The 19766-nt window shown below is 39.9% G+C and overlaps 1 protein-coding gene across 4 annotated transcripts in view; it reads right to left on the bottom strand.

Moving 5' to 3' along the window:
- nek11 (NIMA-related kinase 11) overlaps positions 1 to 19766 on the bottom strand; it is an 80815-nt gene that overhangs the window by 60209 nt on the left and 840 nt on the right. For 3 of the 4 annotated variants that reach the window (XM_040117311.1, XM_040117313.1, XM_040117315.1), the window contains exons 1-2: positions 5705 to 5926; positions 4433 to 4610 (exon numbers count right to left, since the gene is read on the bottom strand). In XM_040117311.1, the coding sequence (XP_039973245.1) occupies positions 4433 to 4590 (158 nt within the window). In that variant the 5' untranslated portion in view covers positions 4591 to 4610; positions 5705 to 5926. Of the gene's footprint in view, positions 1 to 4432; positions 4611 to 5704; positions 5927 to 19766 lie in introns of those variants that run through there. The other variant, XM_040117312.1, reaches the window with a different exon arrangement.

Below are 19766 nucleotides of genomic sequence, written 5' to 3'. Positions count from 1 at the left end.
GACCATGTGCTTCCCTTCATGGCCACAGTTTACCAACTTCTAATGGCTACTTCCAGCAGGATAATGCTCCATGTCATCTCAAACTGGTTTCATGGACATGACCATGAGTTCAGGGAACTTCAGTGGCCTCCCCAGTCACCAGATCTGGATCCGGTAGAACACCTCTGGGATGTGGTGGAACGGGAGACTGGCAGCTTGAATATGCAGCTGACAAATCTGCAGAAATGATTTGATGTCATCCTGTCAGAATGGTCCAGAATCTCAGAGGAAAGTTCCCAACATCTGGTGGAATCCAGGCCACGAAGCCCTGAGGCTGTTTAGAGAGCAAAGGCAGGAACTACTCAGTATTAGTGTGGTGTTCTAATAAAGTGCTCGATGAGTGTATAGTAGAAATACTGTATGTTCATATGTTGGAACTTGAGTCCAGTATTTGGTGGTAAAGAGCTGGTTTTTGTATCTCTTATGCAGCAGCATTCTGTGTAAATGTTTAGGAAAGGAACCAATCAATGATCAGTAGCAGCCCGTTTGGAGAATCTGAAGTTTTACCATGTCTGCAGCACGCACACAAAAACACACACACACACACACACACACACACACACACACACACACACACACTCCTCAGTCCGGACTCTGAAGGGATGACTGCATGTTTCTGCAGGTTTACATGAGGCCCAGGATCTGAGAAATCCTCACCTCCTCCATGTTGCTCACGTCTCGTTCTCCTCACCTCAGCGGACGACTGAACACAGAGAGAGGAAGCAGTCTGCTGTCGTCTCTAACCGAAGCTCAAGCGTTCGGTAAATCCCGCTGTCGACTCCCATCCAGAGTCAGACAGCCGAAACACACCCCCCTCCAGGTGTGTGTGTGTGTGTGTCGGATGGACTGAGAATGAAGTGGCAGAGCGTGACAGAGAGAAACGGCGAGAAAGGCGTCTGCAGTCGAACCTGCTGTTTACAGGTTTACAGACGGAAAGAAACACGGAGCTCAACAACAGTTCAGTCAGAATAAACTCTCTGGATTTACTGATTGGTCCTGAGTCAAAACTGGATTTCTGACGGCCACAGTCGTACTACACCAATGTGTCAGGGGCCAGTTTTTTCAGCATTGTTTTATGAGGCCCTATATGCTGTCTATGTTTCTTTCCAGAATAAAACAGGTTTGTTGTTTTAGGCTTGTATTGAGCATCCGTCATTTTTCTCATTAGCTAACAGAGTTACAGCAGCTTATGTTGCTGCAGCTGACGGTTATTTTAATTATCAACTCCTCTGGAGATCATTATCTAAACTAATCAAATGATCGTTTGGTTGGAAAATGTCAGGAAACCGTGAAACATTCTCACTTTTGAGAAGCCCAATCACCTAGAAACATGTGCTTTGCGTTGCACTGTGAGACCTGAAATGTAATTGATCTATTATCCAGACTCGATAAACAGCGACCTGCTTCATTTCAACCCTGTTTCCTAGAAATCACGTTCATACACAACTAAACCACAACAGTGGATTTGGCCCATGGGCTGTTATTTGCCTTCCACTGCACTAAGTGATTATCAAGTGCTGACTCCTTAATTCCCCTCGCCTGCCGGGGCAGGTGGAAGACGGGAGCCAATCACTGATCACCATCCACAGCATCAATGCAATCAGCTGCACCTGGAGACATCGATTTAAATTACCAATCACGGTGTCTCTCTGGGCCTTTCAGTGTGTGGAAATCTCCGATAGATCCACTGCTTCCCACTCTGCTAATTTATTTTTCCTCCTGTCCACTCCACATCCTCCTCCTCCATCGATCTCCCTCCGCCATCATCGAGAATGTTCCAGTCCCCTAAATGTGTCTGTGAGGAGCCACCGAGTCAGTCCGATGTCCTTATTGAAGGGCTGATGATGAAAACTGAGGCTGTGCTGGACTGTAGCTGTCGATTCTTTCTGGATGAACCGGCATGAACTTGGAACGGAAAAGAAGAAAAGAAGAAGAACCGAAACGTCTTTTGTCTCATGAAGGAAAATAAACAAAGGTGCAAAGAACGTGTTCGTGATTCCGATTCTACACAAACAATAGTTGTATTTTATGAATAAGGAGCTGCTGGTGCTGCCGTCCCTGTTGTTACTGTTACGAGTCGTGCAGCGTTTGCCCCCCAGCCCAGCTGCTCCTTCTACTGTCCCCTCAGACGAGCTGACCAATCAATAAACAGATCCTGATCCTGAAGGGGTGCTACCATCCAGTCAAAAAGTTCTGTGTAGGACACACCTCGTCTCCTCAGATACGCATCTAAGTGGTCAGAACATCCTCCGTGATGGCGGAACTCAATCAGTTTCTAGGTCAAGGCCCGAGGATCAGCAGATTCAGCGGGAAGCCGAATCAACAGAATGGAAAGCACTCATGGTTTACGGCCAGTTAGGAGACAGGACAGCATCACACTCATACAGCTCCTGGTTGGACATACAAGGTTTCCGGTGGGCACGTCACTGAAGCTGAATAATGCTGTTATTGCCACTGAAAGTGGTTTGGTTTTGTTTTATTTTGAAGTGCCGTGGTGTGAACCTGAAGACGCCTGCTTACATCTGTCCTGCACACTCTGATTCGGCTCCACTGAACTCAGATCGGCTCTGAAAGGTGTTACTACACACACTGAAAGCACAGCAGACGGTACGCGTGCCTCTGTGGTTCGATGCTGCCATCTGCTGACACTTTGCAGAACTGCTTCTCCCTCTGAGTCAGCGCTGGCTCTCACTTCGGTGGCGTCATAAGAAAAAGTCTAAAAATACCAGGAGACACTGACACGTAAATTCAGATTGTTGCCCTCAGAGCCTAAAACCTGACTGGACGGACTGTCCTGACACTGTTGACGTGATGTGGGGTTATAGCAAAAAACTTCGGAAAACATAGATTCTCAGAGGAAAGTTTCCAGCCTCCAGTGGATCCAGGCCTGGAAGAACCGAGGCTGTTTGAGAGCAAAGGGACAAACTGCCCAGTATTAGTGTGGTGTCCCTAATAAAGTGCTCGGTATATCCTCGCTGCGGTATAATGCTTGAGGTATTAAATTGAAAGCAAAAGATTTCATACTTCCTACAAAAACAGTAGAAAATAATATTATTGGTAGGAATGAATCGTATCCATGAATCTAAGCCACTGCAGACTTGTAAGGCCTTAAAAGGTGTTAAACATTGAGCAGACAATCTCACCCCCAGGTTCGTTTAGTAGATGTTCTTGAGCTTTTGATCATATAAGTTCCCTCCTCAGATGGAACGTGACCATGAATTAAAGATTTTCAAAGTTCAGTTTTTTCACTGAGAATTTTTAGGACTTCTTGTCCATCCAAGTTTAAAAATGGAGATTGAAAATTCATTCAATCAACTGACAAAATGTGTCATCGTGGATGAGAAGAGCTTCCAGTGACTCAATTTAAAATTCAATGACAACTGAGCAAATTCAATCAGCTGATGAGGATCATGTGAAGTGAATGAAAGTTGCACAACAGCTGCTAAATGCACCTTGTGACTGCTGTGTCAGCTTTCCAACGAACTCTGACATCCAGCATTCAAATTTGGATTTTGATGTGCATTTAAATCTGCACCTCACAAACATCTGCATAAAAATGTGCAGACATAAAACTCAACTGAGATGCGACTTTACAGTTGTGCAGGGGTCCGAGTTTGTGTCTCTGCCTTAAAGATTGGGTCGTAAGCTGGTCTGAGGCAGCAGGCGGAGAACCACGTCATCTACTGACGACATGGAGGCAGCTTTGTCTCGACAACGTGCACAAATGACTGCGCTGCTCGTTGACGGGAATGTTCGGCTGCTCTCGCTTTAAAACAAAGTAGAAGTGAGCTGATGATTCGGAACTGTGGATTGTAAAAGGTGTTTTTTGGTTTTCAGCTTTACAGACACACAATAACGCAACACAACCAGACGGTTGCATCTGCAGCTGCTGACTGTTGACGCCCGTTTAGGGAAAAGTATCGCCTGCAGTTATGACTGTGGTTAGAGACCCATGACTCATGTATTGGTTTCTCCAAGACTGAACATAAATCCGGTAAAGTCTGAAATGTATTTCTCCTGCCAGGTGCCAACGCTCTCAGTGCACGTAATTTACCTGGGTTTACACTGTGGTGTAGCACTGTGTAGGCGCTGGTGCGATGGGGAGCGGGGGCCTGATGTCTACACATCAACAACACACATCATGGAAATACAGTAGATGTAAAGAACTAGAAAATGTGGATTCAAATAGACGGAAGCAAGCTGTGTAAGCTTCCTGGTTTTTTCCTCCTTGTTTTTCCCTCATTAAAGATACAGTCAGTAAAATATTAGATTATTTACACAAGGATGGATAAGACACAATGATCAACTCAAGCACCAGCAGTTAATGAACTGAATTGATCGATTGCGTTCATTAACTAAGAGAAAATGTAAAAGTTGCAGTGAATCTACTCACAGCTGCTCTCCGTCTGCAGCTCTGGTGTCCTCAACCAGATAAACCGAGCCAAAACTTCCTCGGCCCAGACTCTGCAGGATGCTGTATCGCTTAGCAACCAGGCCGCTGCCTCCAGGGGGCGGAGCCTGACCCGGCCCCACCTCCTGAAACCTGGGCATCCTGTCAGCTCACCTGAGGACTAAGGACATGTTCGCTGTGAGAGGCGATGACAATAATAAGAAAACAGGTTTCCGAAACGGGCTCGAGTTCTCTCTTAATTCTGAAACACTATGAACTACATCTCGGTTGCTCACACAGATTAGCAGAGGAACCACTCGCTGTTTTCTTTACCGTGTGTTGAGTGTCGACCCTTTTAATGTCTTACCGTGTTTTTATTCGGCTTCGGTTTTATGCTTTTATGCTGCCTTGCTGCAAAAAGAATCTCCTGTTGTTCGAGTATAAAGATCTAAACTGAATTTGGCCAACAATAATAACTCTGTCATTTTGGAATCTATAATCAGGAGCAATAATCTGTCAGATTTATTGCTTTTTATTCCAGTTACAGTGGGGATTGTCTTCATAAGATCAGACACTGGGGAAACAAATAAAACCACCCAAGCTGCCTGTGGCCCTGAAGCTCCGTCACTCCAGGTCTGCAGCTGGTTTAAGTCCAACCCGGGACGTCAGACCAGGCGGTTCTGTCCACTGAAGTTTTGAGGTACCTGTACTTTCTTTTCATGCAACTTTATACTTCTACTCCCCTACAATGTAGAAGGAACCCTTCTCCCCTGTTCAGGTTAAGTTTAACATTGTAAACATCGGATGAGTTTGTAAGATATAGTGCATTGTTAATGCTGCTGAAGCACTGAGGACCCAGGATTAACAATCTAATGATAAAACATATGATACAGGTCACAGGGGACATTCTTCGGTCAACGAGTACTTTTACTTTTGATAAATAAAGTACATTTTAATGTTTTTACTTATATACGTTTTACTTAAGTGGGATTTTGAACGCATGACTTTGACTTGTAATGGAGTATGTTTACATTGTTGTAAAGTTACTTTTACTTAAGTAACGGATCTGAAAACGTCCTACGGCGCCGCCGAAAGCTACAACGACTGGACAAACCACACAACAACTGTCTTCGTGTTTCTCAATTCTTCTTCCAGCCCTGTGTACGTTCCTTATTCGTACTCAATCAACGGCGAGAGAAGGTACCGAGGACTTTATTTTGAAAAAACTTCGTCGAGTAACGGGGCTTTTATTTTGCAGGTACGGCCGGATCCTACCCGGTTTCGTTTTATGGAGCTTGACGCGACTCTGTCCGACAATGGAACTGTGTGGAGGGTGAGGGTTTCGAGAGTGAAGTCCGTCAGTTGTTCATTAAACGGAGAGTAGAAGAAACCGTTAACCGGCTGGTTGCCGACCGACCAAGTGTTTAACCTGAGGGCGAAAGGCGGCGAGCAGCGCCGCGTCCGATAACGGGCGCAGCGGTGCTCTCCCCCGGCTGAAACACGTCGGAACCCGCGGAGGAAAAGACGTCGAGTCGCCGCATCATCTCGCGATAGTAACGTTTTAAATTCAGCAGTTTAGGTCAAATCAACAGGTCAAATCCGGGGTGTGTCGTGTTGTTTACCTGCAGCGGACCGGATGGAGGACTTCCGTCTCTGATCCGGTTCCCATGGAGACTCGAGACAACCCAACGCCTTGTACACGTGACACAGTAAAGTGTGTCTTTGCATAGGTGTGAGGACCGCAGTCGCCCCGATCCTGACCTGACTCCGACCTGACTCCGACCTGAGCCTTAAGGCCAAATGCAAGCAGGTGTTTAGTGGACAAACTGTAAGAGCAGTCTGGTCTCTGGCGGGTTTTCCACATCTAATGAGGTCAAATGAGAAATTTCCATTAAATCTACATGTTATCCAGTTTAATTTTTTCCTTCACAATATCAAACGTAGCCTAAATCTGTGATGGCGCTTTCCTTCTGTGACCTGCAGCCTTAAACTACTTCTCTTCTCTTATGCAGGTTTACTCACGATCTTAGTTAAAAATACTAGGCCACACGAGACGTCTGCCTTTCCCTCAGAGATATTATGATGAGGATGGTTTGTGATAAAGAGGGGAAATGTTTTTTTACCAAGAAGAATGTACATGGTCAATCTATCAAACTTTGGTGCAACTCACTCAGTGCAATTCACAGTCCTGCGCAGATGCCTGACGAGCCCATAATAAGACAGTTGATAAGGAAACAATGAACCGATTTGAGACTAATGCACACAAGAAATAAAAATAAAGACAAGGTAATAAAAAGATAACTACGATTTAACATGAAAAGGTAGAACTAGATCAAATGGATGAAACGGAGGGAACAGAACAATTTAAATCATGACTAGAATAAAATAAATCATTAAATGAAATAAATAATGGCCAGAAAACGTTATAATCCAAAGCCAGGCTAAGGAGGTTCTTAGTTGGAGCTGTTCTCAGATCCTCGTCAGACTGGTCCCAAGGTTCGGAGCATGACAGCTAAAAAACAAAACTTTTAGCTCTGAACTTTGGGACAACTAAAAGACAGCCAACGGTCCTGGTCCACAGAGTGGAAACAAGTTAGACAGACAGGCTGCTGCGGGACCATTTAGCGCTTTCAAGACCAGTCAACGGATTTTACGGAACAATACGGAAACTGGCAGACAATCTCACCCGCCCGACAGCAAATGAGAAACCTAATAAAACCAATAACTGCAATGTGCTGCGATCGTATCTTTGCGTGAATTCGCCCTTGGGCCCTCTGGAATCACGTTTTTGACGATTTAAAAGGTGAAAAACGGTTCATAATTCCTGACTTTTTTCCATTGTTACCTTGGTCGTGCAGATTTGACCTCGATTTGAAAAAAGCTCAGCAGGAAGGTAAACAGGATTTTTAGCTGAAGGACTAAGAGATGAAAAAAAAGAGAACAGCAGAATCCTCCTTTAAGGAAATCGGTAACAGTTTTTTATCTGCTGCCGTGCTGGGTCCCAGTCTGTCTGGTCGCTCCTCATTAACAGCACTGATTTGGTTTCTTCTGTCGTCTTCTCTATCGTCTTGGTTTCAGAGTCCGACTCTTGATCACCACACTTCCTGCCTTCCCTTTGTAGCGGACATAGGCCGGCCCCGGTCCCTAAACTATTTAAGCGTACATGGCAGGGACACAGCTGCCTTCCTGCTGTCCCGCAATTAAATTACCAAGTGGACAGGAAACAGAGACAAAGGGATCCTTCTTCACCAAACCAGGCCAGCTTTTGAAACATCAGAGAGATCTATGGCCAGATCCAGAAGATCAGCTCAATGGACACGAGGCGAAACGGGAGTAAACGAGCAAAATCTAAACTTCATTCAGAGACATCTCAAGATGCGCGAGTCATCTAACCATGCCATACTGTGCACAGCCTAAACATATTTTCTCCCACCCTTGCCCAGTTTATCATATTACTCACTTATCCGCTATTGATTAACGCCGGTATGTTGCTCTACTTTGCGTCTTAATTATCAGTCCTTGCATTTGTCCTGTGTTAGCAGATAACGGTCGATAGGTTTTCTTTTATTTGGACCCAGTTGTTGCTGTGTGTTTCCTTTGAAGCAGAGAGCGGAGACCCAGTGAATCGCGAAGTCCCGGCCCCCGGTATTACACTGAGTGGATTACTGTACAAGCTCCTCTTCAGAGGTGGTGCCTTAAACAAGCGCTCATATTTTGAGGGGTTAATGTCTCTCTTTATTCAAGCTAGTTTCCTCTCTGTGTTTAGCTATGCTCCTCTGATCAAACTCTTCAAACCTCAGTGAGTCCTCCCAGTGCAACTCTTAAGTTCTCCACCAAGATCAAATGGAGGCTTCTTTAAAGGAAGGGTCCGACAGTTTGGGAAATCCTCTTTTTGTCTTTTGTAAAGAGGAAAATGTTCAGATTAGCTTAGCATAAAGACTGGAGACGGGGAGAAACAGCTGGCCTTTGGAAAAAGCTCAGCAGGAATGTAAACAGGATTTGTAGCTGAAGGACTAAGCGATGAAAAAAGAGAACAGCAGAATCCTCCTTTAGGGAAATCGGTAACAGTATTTTATCTGCTGCCAAACACACACACACACACACACACACACACACACACACACACATAGAGTGCGTGTTTCTCTTACCAGCCTGCAGAGCTGCTGAGGTCAGACTGAAGGGGTGTGTCACATTAAGGCCACAGCAGTGGACAAACAGTTTGAACTTTTTAACAAGTCTGACCTCCAACTTGTGATTATTTTCATTACTGTCTGATCTATTGATGCGTCTACACCTTCATTCAGTCTATAAAACAAATCAAATAACACCAAATCAGAGGCAGGTTTAGAAACTGACGGGGGATCAGACTGGGGCACAGATTCAAATAAGGGGGAACAATTGGGAGATGCCTGAAAATGTGTTAAAACGCAAGTTCTAGGCAGTAAACTGTACATTACTAACTCACTGTAATAAATATATTACTAATGACAGATGATATCAGTTGACCACAAACAAACCGTGGTTTTGCGTCTCTGTGGCTGTTCCAAGTCTCTCTGGTCATTTTGTGCATCCTACGCTGTCAGCGACACTGGCCTGAGAAGAGACCCGTGGAAAATTAGAACGATTATGAACTAGGCTTGTAATTGTTGCCCGCTGTCGCTGGGCAAAGCTAAAGTTGGCTTGATTTGGACAAGCTAATGTCCCGTAACTCAGCTAAACAGCAACATTTCATGAAACCGCAACCACTAACGGTCGGCGTCACAAACACGGTCAAGCGATAGTCCTGCATAAAGTGCAGGTACGTCTGTGATTTGCCCAGGAGGAAAAATAAATCTCATTTTCTACATAAATCGCTTTGGTGCCAAATTTTTTTTTTATTCAAAATGGCACATTTTGCTGAAGGTTGTCGATTTTCCAGTTTAACACGTTCCTCCCTCAACATGCTGTTCAGGTCAGGACGTCGTGGGAAGTGCTAGAGGGTGGAATAAGTACAGTATATCCAGTGTATTACACACACAAGTAGGTATCCCATTAAGATCGCCCACTCTGGTTGGTGAACTCTAAATACAGTATGTACTGAGCAGTTCATAGCAGTTAAAGTTAAAAATAGTGAAAATGACTCCGTCTGCTCCTTTACATCAACACTCAGTGTAAACACAAGAGGGGAGGTGGTGTGTGTTTCCACAGCTGCTGGGTGAAACCGAAAAACAACCCACAGTAAACTTCTGGGTGAGCCACAAAACTGGAACGCTCAAAAATATCCATCTACAAGTCGAATACTGGATCTTTAAACCTGTTCCCAGTGTCAAACACTCCTGGAAGCTGACTGTAAAACATCTGTAATGAAACTTATTACTTTTACCGAAGATTAATATGTAAAGGTGACTGACACTGCTCAGCAAAGTCTAGACTACTCAACTATGAAGGTCGAGTTAAAACCAAATATAAAAGTTACACATACACTCTTTCCATCTGTATACCTAATTAAATAAATGAAAACCAATCAATAAATAGCCTACTTACTTGTATACGTTTTTAAACCTCTAATTTCAAACAAAACTTCACTTGTTTTAAGACTATTTAAGGTTTTGCTAGAACAAGATTTGAATGACCTGAAATCCACTTCAGTTATGAACGCTGAAAATTGAAGCTCTCTGCCGTCCAACCGTCAGAGGCCTACAATACATTACAACACAATTCTCCTCAATTCTTCCCGTGTGGATAAAACATCTATAATGGTGAATGAAGAATTACAGTTAGGTACATAAGTATTTGGACAGTAACTTTCGTAATTTTTTCAACCGTACACCACCACGATGGATTTGAAACAAAACCATCAGGATGTGATTGAAGTGCAGGCTCTCAGCTTTTCAGAGGCTCAAAAGTAATAAATAATTCCTCGAGATGCTTTGCAGGGCCTTTGGTGCAGTCACCTTCAGTTGCATAGACACCTCTTTGGACCACATACTGAGAGTTCCCATGAACAGTTGGCAAATGTAAATCAACTCCAGACCTTTTATCTGCTTAATTTGTTGATATAACGAGGGAACAGGCCTGACCTGAACATGAAACTGATTGTCAGTCAATTGTCCAATTACTTTTAAGCCTCTGAAAATGAGGGACTATGTATAAAAATGTTCGTAATTCCGAAACGGTTAATGTGATATTTTTGTTAAACTCCTTGAAATAAAGTTTCAAATCCATTCTAGTGATGTACAGAGGCAAAATTACAAAAATCCTGTCACCGTCCAAATACTTATGTACCTACCTATAAGTAACCTCTAAAATTATGTTGTAAAAGAGATGTTTTCTGTACCTTTTTCAATACCTTATTATCACCATGTAGACAGAAATGTTACCTTATCAGATCCATGAGGGGTCACATGTGGCGTTCCACAGAGATCGATTTTAGGACCCCTTTCTTTTACTAATGCATGTAACTGACATAAACTGTGAGTTTTTCATCTACGTTTAGTTTTAATCTATTTCATTTGACGAAAATAGCAAATGTGGTTGACCCAGATGTTTTATGTTAAACCACAGTAACCTAATTTTGGAGGGTTGCTTGACCAAAATGTATCTGGTTATTCTAAAGTTCTATAATATTGGTCTGAACTATAACGTTTAAAATTTTTTAATATAAAAGAAAATGTTTCTATTTGTTAGTTGCAAAAAAAGTTATGTCATTAATACAATCAAAAATGTATTAGTGTTGAAATAAGTATACAGATCTTTAACTTAAAATCTTACTTGAGCAGAAGTATGAAATTATTATAAGCTCAAGTATTAACGTAAAAATAGTAAATACAAATGGGCTTTGTCAGTGTTAATTATATGTTATGGTTTTTGATTAATATTACATCATACTATTTGTTACACTATATTATATTACACATTAACACGTAGGCAGCCTTTTATTATTGTAGCCAGTTGGCATAAAACTAATTTTACTCATTATATATACTGTTGGGGGGTTTAGTTTACTTCGTAACGCTTCGTATTTTATATGCTCATTGATGTAGATCGTAGACTTTTAGAATCTTCATTGGAAAAGAACCTAGTAACTCCAGCAGTCAGATACATGTAATGGTACAATGGGAAAAAGTACAATATTTCCATCTGATACTTAGTGGAGAAGTATGAAGTGGCATAAATTAAAATACTCAAGTAAAGTACACCTACCTAAGAACTGCATTTCAGTTAAATACTTTAGTAAATGTATTTACTTACTTTACACTACTGCTATCGTGGCATATGTCACATAGGCGGTTGCTGAGGGTACAGAATGTCAGGGGGGCGCTAGCATAATTTTATTACTCATGGTTACAGTAGCGACATTATCAACAGCCTTTTAGTTAAAATAATAAACATACTGCCCTCCCGAACTGTCAGTCGCCAATATGATGGAATTAACACTGCTGCTCCTCAGTTTTTCATCTGCCCTGCACCTGTACCGTGCGCACTGAAAGTCGAGGAGGATGGGAATCGTTTAATGCGCAATCGTGCAACACTCAGGCCGAGTGCAGGGCGTTACTTTGAGTGACTGATAGCAAATGCTAGAATGAATCAGCCGGAGGGACGCTTCAATTACTATTAGCTCAAATCATTATTCAATAAGGAAAAGCCCTTCAGGCCCGCAAGGACGAAAACGGAGAAAAGAGGAGGAAGAAAAGAAAGCTCAATATAGCTGCTACACTCAGATACAGATTGAAGGATAGGAATACGAATGGCGAGTCAGCAGTAGTGGAAGAAGTATTCAGATCCTTTACTTGAGTAAAAGTACCAATACAGAAATGTAAAAATACTCCATTAAAAATAAAGGTTCTGCATGAAAAATCCTACTTAAGTGAAAGTACATGTATTAGCAGCAAAATGTAATTCAAGTATTACTGGTTTGGTCCCTCTGACTGATCAATCGTTATCTATGACCAAATCCCAATGTCCTCATGACTGCTACGCTATTACAACGGCCTCGCTAAGCATTACTAGACCCATTAACAGATTGTACAAGATAAGATTGTCTTATTTTTTATCACAACAAAATAAACCATTTACTGGCATTTTAAATAAATTAAAATGGTAAAGAATTGCTAGTAGGCCTCGGTATTTAGCTCCAAGTCATCTGTATAAATGCATCTGGCCAAGCGCCAGACTGTCTGCAGGTGTTTAAGCATAATAGAGACCAACAGATGTAAAATACTAGTCAAAATTGGATTTAAATCATTTCAGTGTGTAGCATTAGTGTGTGAGTTTTCAAAAACAGATGTAAAAACCTTTTATTAAAGGACATTGAGAGAGCAGGGGTAGTGGTGCACAGGTTCGGTATTTTACAATATGTACCTTTGTACAATGTCTTATACCTATGATAAGTAACAACTTTAACAACTTTCTATAGGTTTGTTAAGTAGCAGAAGCACAACAGTCTTTCTCTTTGATATTTGCTATTATTATGCTCTTGTTTAGTCTTTTTATTCTGAGTCATGTTTCAATTTTATCCATAGTATCTTGTTTGTGTTACATGCTACTTATAGTTTGTTTTATCTCAGTTGATTTTTATTTTTACTTTTTGTTTTTTGTACAAGTCTCTTTTTGGGCAAGTGCATTATGTGTATGTTGTTTTCCAACAGAATCAAATCTGTTTTGGCACAGTTTGCTTTTTGTACAAACTTGAAAGTAGCATGAGACAGAAATGGTGCAGTGAACCTTTAATTTACAACATGCAACAAATCGCAACTTGTAGTTTAAACATACTTTTAAAAAAATGTAGAAAAACAACACAAGTCATGTGAGCTCTTTTTGATGTGGCTTATAATACTGTGGACATCTTCTAAAATATAATAAAATCGCTTCATTTCTCCATCCCACCAGCACGAGCCTTAAGTCTTACACCGCCATTTTTAAATCGGCTCTTTTTTCTTCAGTAACTTCACTTAAACCATGTCGGCCCATCAGACTGCAAATAGCAGGTCGATGGACCGATCTTTTTATCAACAGAACATTAAGGCACTTTGGAGAAAAATCCAAATAATCCGAGTCCACTGGGCTTGTCCTGTTTAAAAGACTATAGCAGTGTCACTTCATGTTTTAGCTCTAGTGCTGATCCAGGATCGTGAATGGACATCTCACGAAACTCTGACATTTGAGTCCGTCGGGAGTTGGGAAAATATGTTACGAGAGTAATGCCGAAACTACAAACCCTCTTAGCGGTATACGATCGTTTCAGCAACGTTTAAGGTGTTAGAAAAATGATGTCAGATAGATGTAAAGTACCAAAAAAACATAATTTACTCTGAACCAGGAAGGTGTCTTCCATAGGGGTAGGTGGATTGATCCATGGAGTATCAATACTAGCGTCGTATATCCAGTAGTAGCCTATTGATGATGCATTCAGCTCATAAATCATGACACATTTTCTCCCCTGCATAACAGTGCGATAGCTGCTTTTGATCACAAAGGATCAGCTTTTCACCTCAGGGTCAATTTAGTAGCCATTCTGAAGCTGTCGATCATATCACACGATCTCTCTCAGATAGGCTTTTATCGATTCAGACTGTTTTGGCAGCTGCTGCTTTCAAGGTCAAGCAAGAACTTTGAAGCTTGATGTTAAAGCCGTGGATATGAAATCCTTGCAGTGCTAAGAAAAGGTCGGGAGCTCGTGTGATACGACTGACCTTTGTTATGTCAGGAACAACATTGGGTGGACCTAAAGCAACTAAAAACAAGATTTATTAAAATCAATACAAACCAAGTAGAATTAAAAAGATATCCAACCCCATTTTCAATGTTTGGATTTTATTACTTTGCACTTTGTTTTGAGTGGTGAATTATTAATAAAGTCATTATTATCTCTGATTTTACACGGTTTGTATTGACTTCGATGTAAGGGCCCTTTCTGTCTGAGTAAATCCCCTTTTTTGTTACTATACATCCGTCTGATCTCTTTTTTTAACATCTAAAATGTCTGAGACTTCCCAACATTCAATGATTTTGTGAATCCAATATTCTTCACGAGCAGCATTTTTTCTGGGTTTTTTCACTGATGACATGTCCGTCCAAGATCATGGTACATTGTGTGGCGGTCCTGGATCAGTACTTAGCCACCAAACTACAGAACATTTACCAGCATTCTGTATCTCCCAGTGGACACACAGCCTTAAATCAGGTCACTTAGCATCAGTGATAGTAGCATCATTAAGCATCAGTAAATACATACACGGCAAAATAAATAATGTAAACAGTCTGGTTCTGTCTGGCCTGGAGCCAGAATGAATCATTTATCAAATTTCATGTGGTACAAATCTTTTTTTTTTTTTTTTTAAAGGAGAAAAGTGGATGGCAACACTGCTTTTTAAAAGTTAGAGCTGTCAAGAGTTTATATTATCAGCAAATGTCCTTCTGGAAACTGACACAAAAGGGCCAAACTCTCACTGATGACCAGATTCATTCTGGTTCCACACCAAACTTTCAGGCAGCAATGAAAAAAAACCCAGCTTTAGGGTCAAAATTAAAGGATGCACCAATAAAAAAATATCCAAATTTGATACCTAAACTGTATACTGGGCAGATACTGATGGAAATACTTGGTTGGTATCAAAAGTTCAGCGATAGAAATACAAAATCTTGAAACAAATCAAAGTATGCTAAATAAATCTCAAAAGATCTACATTATTTCGTCCAGTGATAATAAACAAGTGCTTTAGCTTCTGATTTTCATTAACATCAGGTCGGATCATTTCACCGAGGTCAGATAAAACGTTATCATCGTTTAAGAAGTTTTATCAGTGCATCTTTAATGGAAATAAAGCTTTAACGTCATCAGATTTACACCCAAAATAAAATAAAGTACAGTTAAACAGCAAATACACAACATATTTCAAAATCTTAGACCATCAAAAAATAAAAACTATACCTGGAAGTGTAACGCAGCAATGCTTTACTTTGTAGAAAACAGCTTTTGAAAGGTTGTGACTATAACAGGGTGTTACACTGTAAAGACCCTGACACACTGTGTGAATTTGGGCTGATGCAGGTAAAAGCTGACAATCATGAGATACATTTTTTTTTTTTTTTAAACGGACATTGATTGATTACCAAAAGAGTTGCCAATTATCTTTCTTTCAATAGACTAATCAATTAAGTAACGAATTCAGCAATACAACTGTTCACCGGACATTCATCGCACAATCTGACCTGCTTCGATACTTGATGCGGGTTGGACCGTTTTATTAGACCTGTCTCGTAGTGAGAAATGCTGTGAACCTGTTAGACCGCTCTCTTACCACGCAGTGTGTAGGGGCTTCAAGGGTTGCACCAGAAGTAGGACAATAATCTGTAATTAAATCCATTATGATTTGTCCAGTAAACCTAAACTTCCACAAGCGAAAAATTAGATTTTAATCCAATTAGACATAAATCCTTCATTCTGTATTCTGTGCTGCTTCAGAGGAAATGTAAAGAAACATTCAATGCAAAATCTGAAGCATCACACTGAGATTTTTGGCATCTGATCGACAGTAAGGCAGTAATCTGAGGATTAACATCTCTGAGTGAAAGAAGAGTTCAGTTTCAAATCATCATGCGTTTTGAAACAGGAAATGGCAGGAAAGTTTCACACTAAATCACAAAGAACACCCGCGGATTTTCATAAAGCTTCTTTCAGCAACCGGAGAAAAACATCCGTGGATATGATTTTTAATTCTACAAACATTTCTCAGAGACAGAACCCATGTAGTGGCAGAAATGATTAGACTGGTTGAGTTAAACCTCAGTCGGCATTTTTTCAGAAATTTCCATAGGTTAGCTCACTGGTGAACTTGAGTGGCATAAAAAGAAATCTGGGTAAAATTTAAGTATAAATGGCACTGGTTTCTGTGTCTCAAAACGTATGTACATGTTAAAATGGATAAATTTAAATGAAATCATTCCTCCTCATCAAATTGGCACCTTATGTCATATGTAATGACTTTACTTTTACTGTAACATTTCAGTGAAGATACTACATACATTAAGTTAGCTACTTCTGCAACACAATGGTAATTCCATTTAGCAAGCAAGAGTATTGTAATATTATCAAAAATAAGGCCAAGTACTGCTAGCATTAGCTTGTTAGGTAGGGCTAGAATAGAATGAAAATTAGCAGAAATGTTTTCACTTAATAACAAAGTGCATCTCAGTGGTAAAAAATTGTTTTACATCATTCTCCACACAAATGATCAATAAGCTAACCTTTGCTAGCTACTGAACTTTAAGGCGTAAACAGCATTAGCTGACTAGCTACTTTTTGTGTTCGTAGCAGAGTATTGAAAACTGTGAAGTACTGAAAGCTGGCATCAAATGTCTGGTCAGATTCGTGATCCTGATCCTCCTTTTTTTGATAAGCTAATATCTGATCTATCTAAGTAAAAAATTGCTTTTATTATTTTGTACTTAGACAAAGTTCTTTTACAGCAGTTTGTGCCTTAACATTTAACATTTGGAGTGAGAAAAGGGTTTTGCCGTAAAAACACATTTCTATTTCTCAAAGTAAGGTATCAAAAAAACTATTGTTTTGATAGTGATACCAAACTAAGGTATTATACCCACATTATTACTGAAAAAATGTCAAGAGTTACCCCGCTCTAGTTTTAGTAGGTGGGAACACTCTTGAACTAATATGTTTATTTTCCTCAAACTAGCTAACTTAACATGGATAACAGTTTATATGACCTTTTCTAGTTTGTAGCGGTGCAACTTCTGCTTCAACTGAATGTCCGGTCGATCAGAAATGTTTGTAGAACCAAAAACACAAACTTCCTTTTAGTCCACTACACCTAGCCATCCGTGTATCATTAAGTAGACAACTGTTTAGTGGCCCAGATACAGTGATTGGTCAGAAAACTATGGAGCCGGGGGCCATATGTGTGGAAATTTGTGTGAACCCGTTAATAAAGTGTAAGTGAAGAAGTGGCTTATGTGGGTTATATAATTTGTGATTTAATCTTTATGCTCGCTAAATGGAAGCACAGATTATTAATCTAAGGCAGACAAATAGTGAAAATACTACAACATGCAAGGACAAAGTACAAGCCAGGAGAGGTATTATGTGATGTATTTTGTGCTTCAACAGTCAGAGAGAACTGTTCAAAGGCAAACATGCTTTAAGTTTTTATCGAGTGCAGAATACCGGATATTTATAGTATTTTAACAATTTTTCCGGCACCAGTTATTACTCTGTGCTTCCATTTAGCTGATATGACAGTTAAATGCTAAATTACTTTCAAGCTTTTTCAGAAAAATTGTAATTTCCCTCTTTTATTTTGAAAACAAGATGCATATTCCAGAAGTCTTGCTTCAAAATTCTGAATCCGCGCTTACATTTTATTAATCTATGCAAGTTTTTTTAAATCTGTATGTACATTTATTGATCCATATTTATGTTTTAGTTAATGCTTATTACTTTGTAAGTGTCATAAATCCGTGTCTTCATGTTATCATTAATGTCTGTACGTTTTAGTATCTTTTCATGCATGTGGTTTATTAATCTGTGCTCAGATTTCATTAATGTGTAGATTTATTAAGACGTGTGTACACTGTAGTAATCAGTACATATGTTTTATCAACTCATGCATCCATTTTGTTAATCCGTTTACATGTTTTATTAATCCACGAGAAGTTTTCCTTTCGTATGTTTTCTTCTTAAGGTCTGTACATTTTATTATTTTTCCCGCAAACGGTTTATTACCATTAACCTGTACAAATTTTATTAATTTGTACGTACCATTTATTCTCTGCGTTTTCTTATCATACATTTTATCACAAATAAATTTGATTCATCTTTACGCATTTTTCATGAATCCTTGTGTTTGTTTTCTTAAACTGTAGGCGCATTTTATTAATTTGTGTGTACAATTTATTGATCATGTCTACATTTTTAATCTACGCATATGTCTTATCCGTCCATGTGTACATTTTAAATCTGTAAATACATTTTAATGGATGTGTACATTTTATTAATACGAACATGTTTTGCAATCCATGCATAAATGTTCCTGATCCATGCGAACATTTCATCAATCCATTTATGCATATTAATCTGTACATATAATCTCTCATAAACTTTAGAAATCCATGTGTACATTTTCATTAGTAAGATATGTACATTTAATTATTTTACGTGTATGCTTTGTTAATCCATGCACGTTATATTAATATAAGCGTAAAGTTTATAAATCCGTACAAACAGATTTCCATACCAGTCATTTTCTCTCCCATACGACCCCCCGGCGGGCTCCATAGAAATCATTATCAACTTTTAGTTTAATTTGGACACTGCTCTCTTTTTTGGCATGATTTAAAAGCGTTTCTGATGTGCTTCCGAGTGCGTGATGGAAAGAAAATTCAGATTCAATTTAAATTAAAATGGTTAACAGTTTGTTTTTTTAAAAGCACCGAGGACAGTCGTACAGGTCCTGTCATAGGAAAAACTGGAAAGCGTATTGTAGGGGAGGTGTAATAAACGCAGCTCAGAGTCCTCTGACACTGAACTCACGGCTGCTGAAGTTAACAGCAAATGGATTTGTGCTGCTGTCCTCTAAACTCTAACTGTGGAGAGTTAATGTGATGCTTCATGGGAGTTACTGCCCCAACCAGAGAAAGAAAGCTTTAGTTCACTTTCGTAAAAGTTAATGGTAATTTTACCATTAATATCAAGGGCCCATGCTTTCTTTTTAACACAGTAGTGAAATCACTGTTATCGCTGGCATTATTATAGATTTTTGTTATTACCTCCAAATTTCATGTGCAGAATCAAACCAACAGTGTGTTAGTCCATCTCTCAATACTTTCTGACTTCCCTCCTCTGTCTGTGGCTCTCAGATCCGGGCCCATTGGAGAAAGATGGAAATTTTCAAAAGCAAATCACAAATACATAGTTTAAAATTTTTTAATATTCGAAAAGAGCTGGACACTGTAGTATTTGGAAAACGTTACTTAAACAGAAGGAAACGGTGCATTTGTTGGTGACAATATTTGGGGCATACTTGTTTGTAGATCAATTCGTTGTTGGTTTTGCTCTGCACATGGAGGTTGTTGACAATAAGGAAAATATAGATTGTCACCAAACTTATCCTTTCTCTCTCATGGTTTTTGTGTTTGTTTGTATTGTTAGCATGCTAGTGTTTTGTTTTTCATTGTTTCAATTCACATAAATCTTTAGCATGCTGTTGGTTTTTAGCAAATATAAGTGTTAGCCCCTGAGTAATGTTTTAGCAAGCTAACAAAGTCATTAGCAGGCAGGCTATCTTCTGTAAATATTAGCTTGTTAAAGTTTGTTAGCGCACCAGAATGACGACAATATTTG

The sequence above is a fragment of the Xiphias gladius genome, chromosome 22 (genome assembly GCF_016859285.1).
Source record: "Xiphias gladius isolate SHS-SW01 ecotype Sanya breed wild chromosome 22, ASM1685928v1, whole genome shotgun sequence".
Lineage (NCBI taxonomy): Eukaryota > Metazoa > Chordata > Actinopteri > Istiophoriformes > Xiphiidae > Xiphias > Xiphias gladius.
This window is presented reverse-complemented; position numbering and strand designations above follow the sequence as displayed.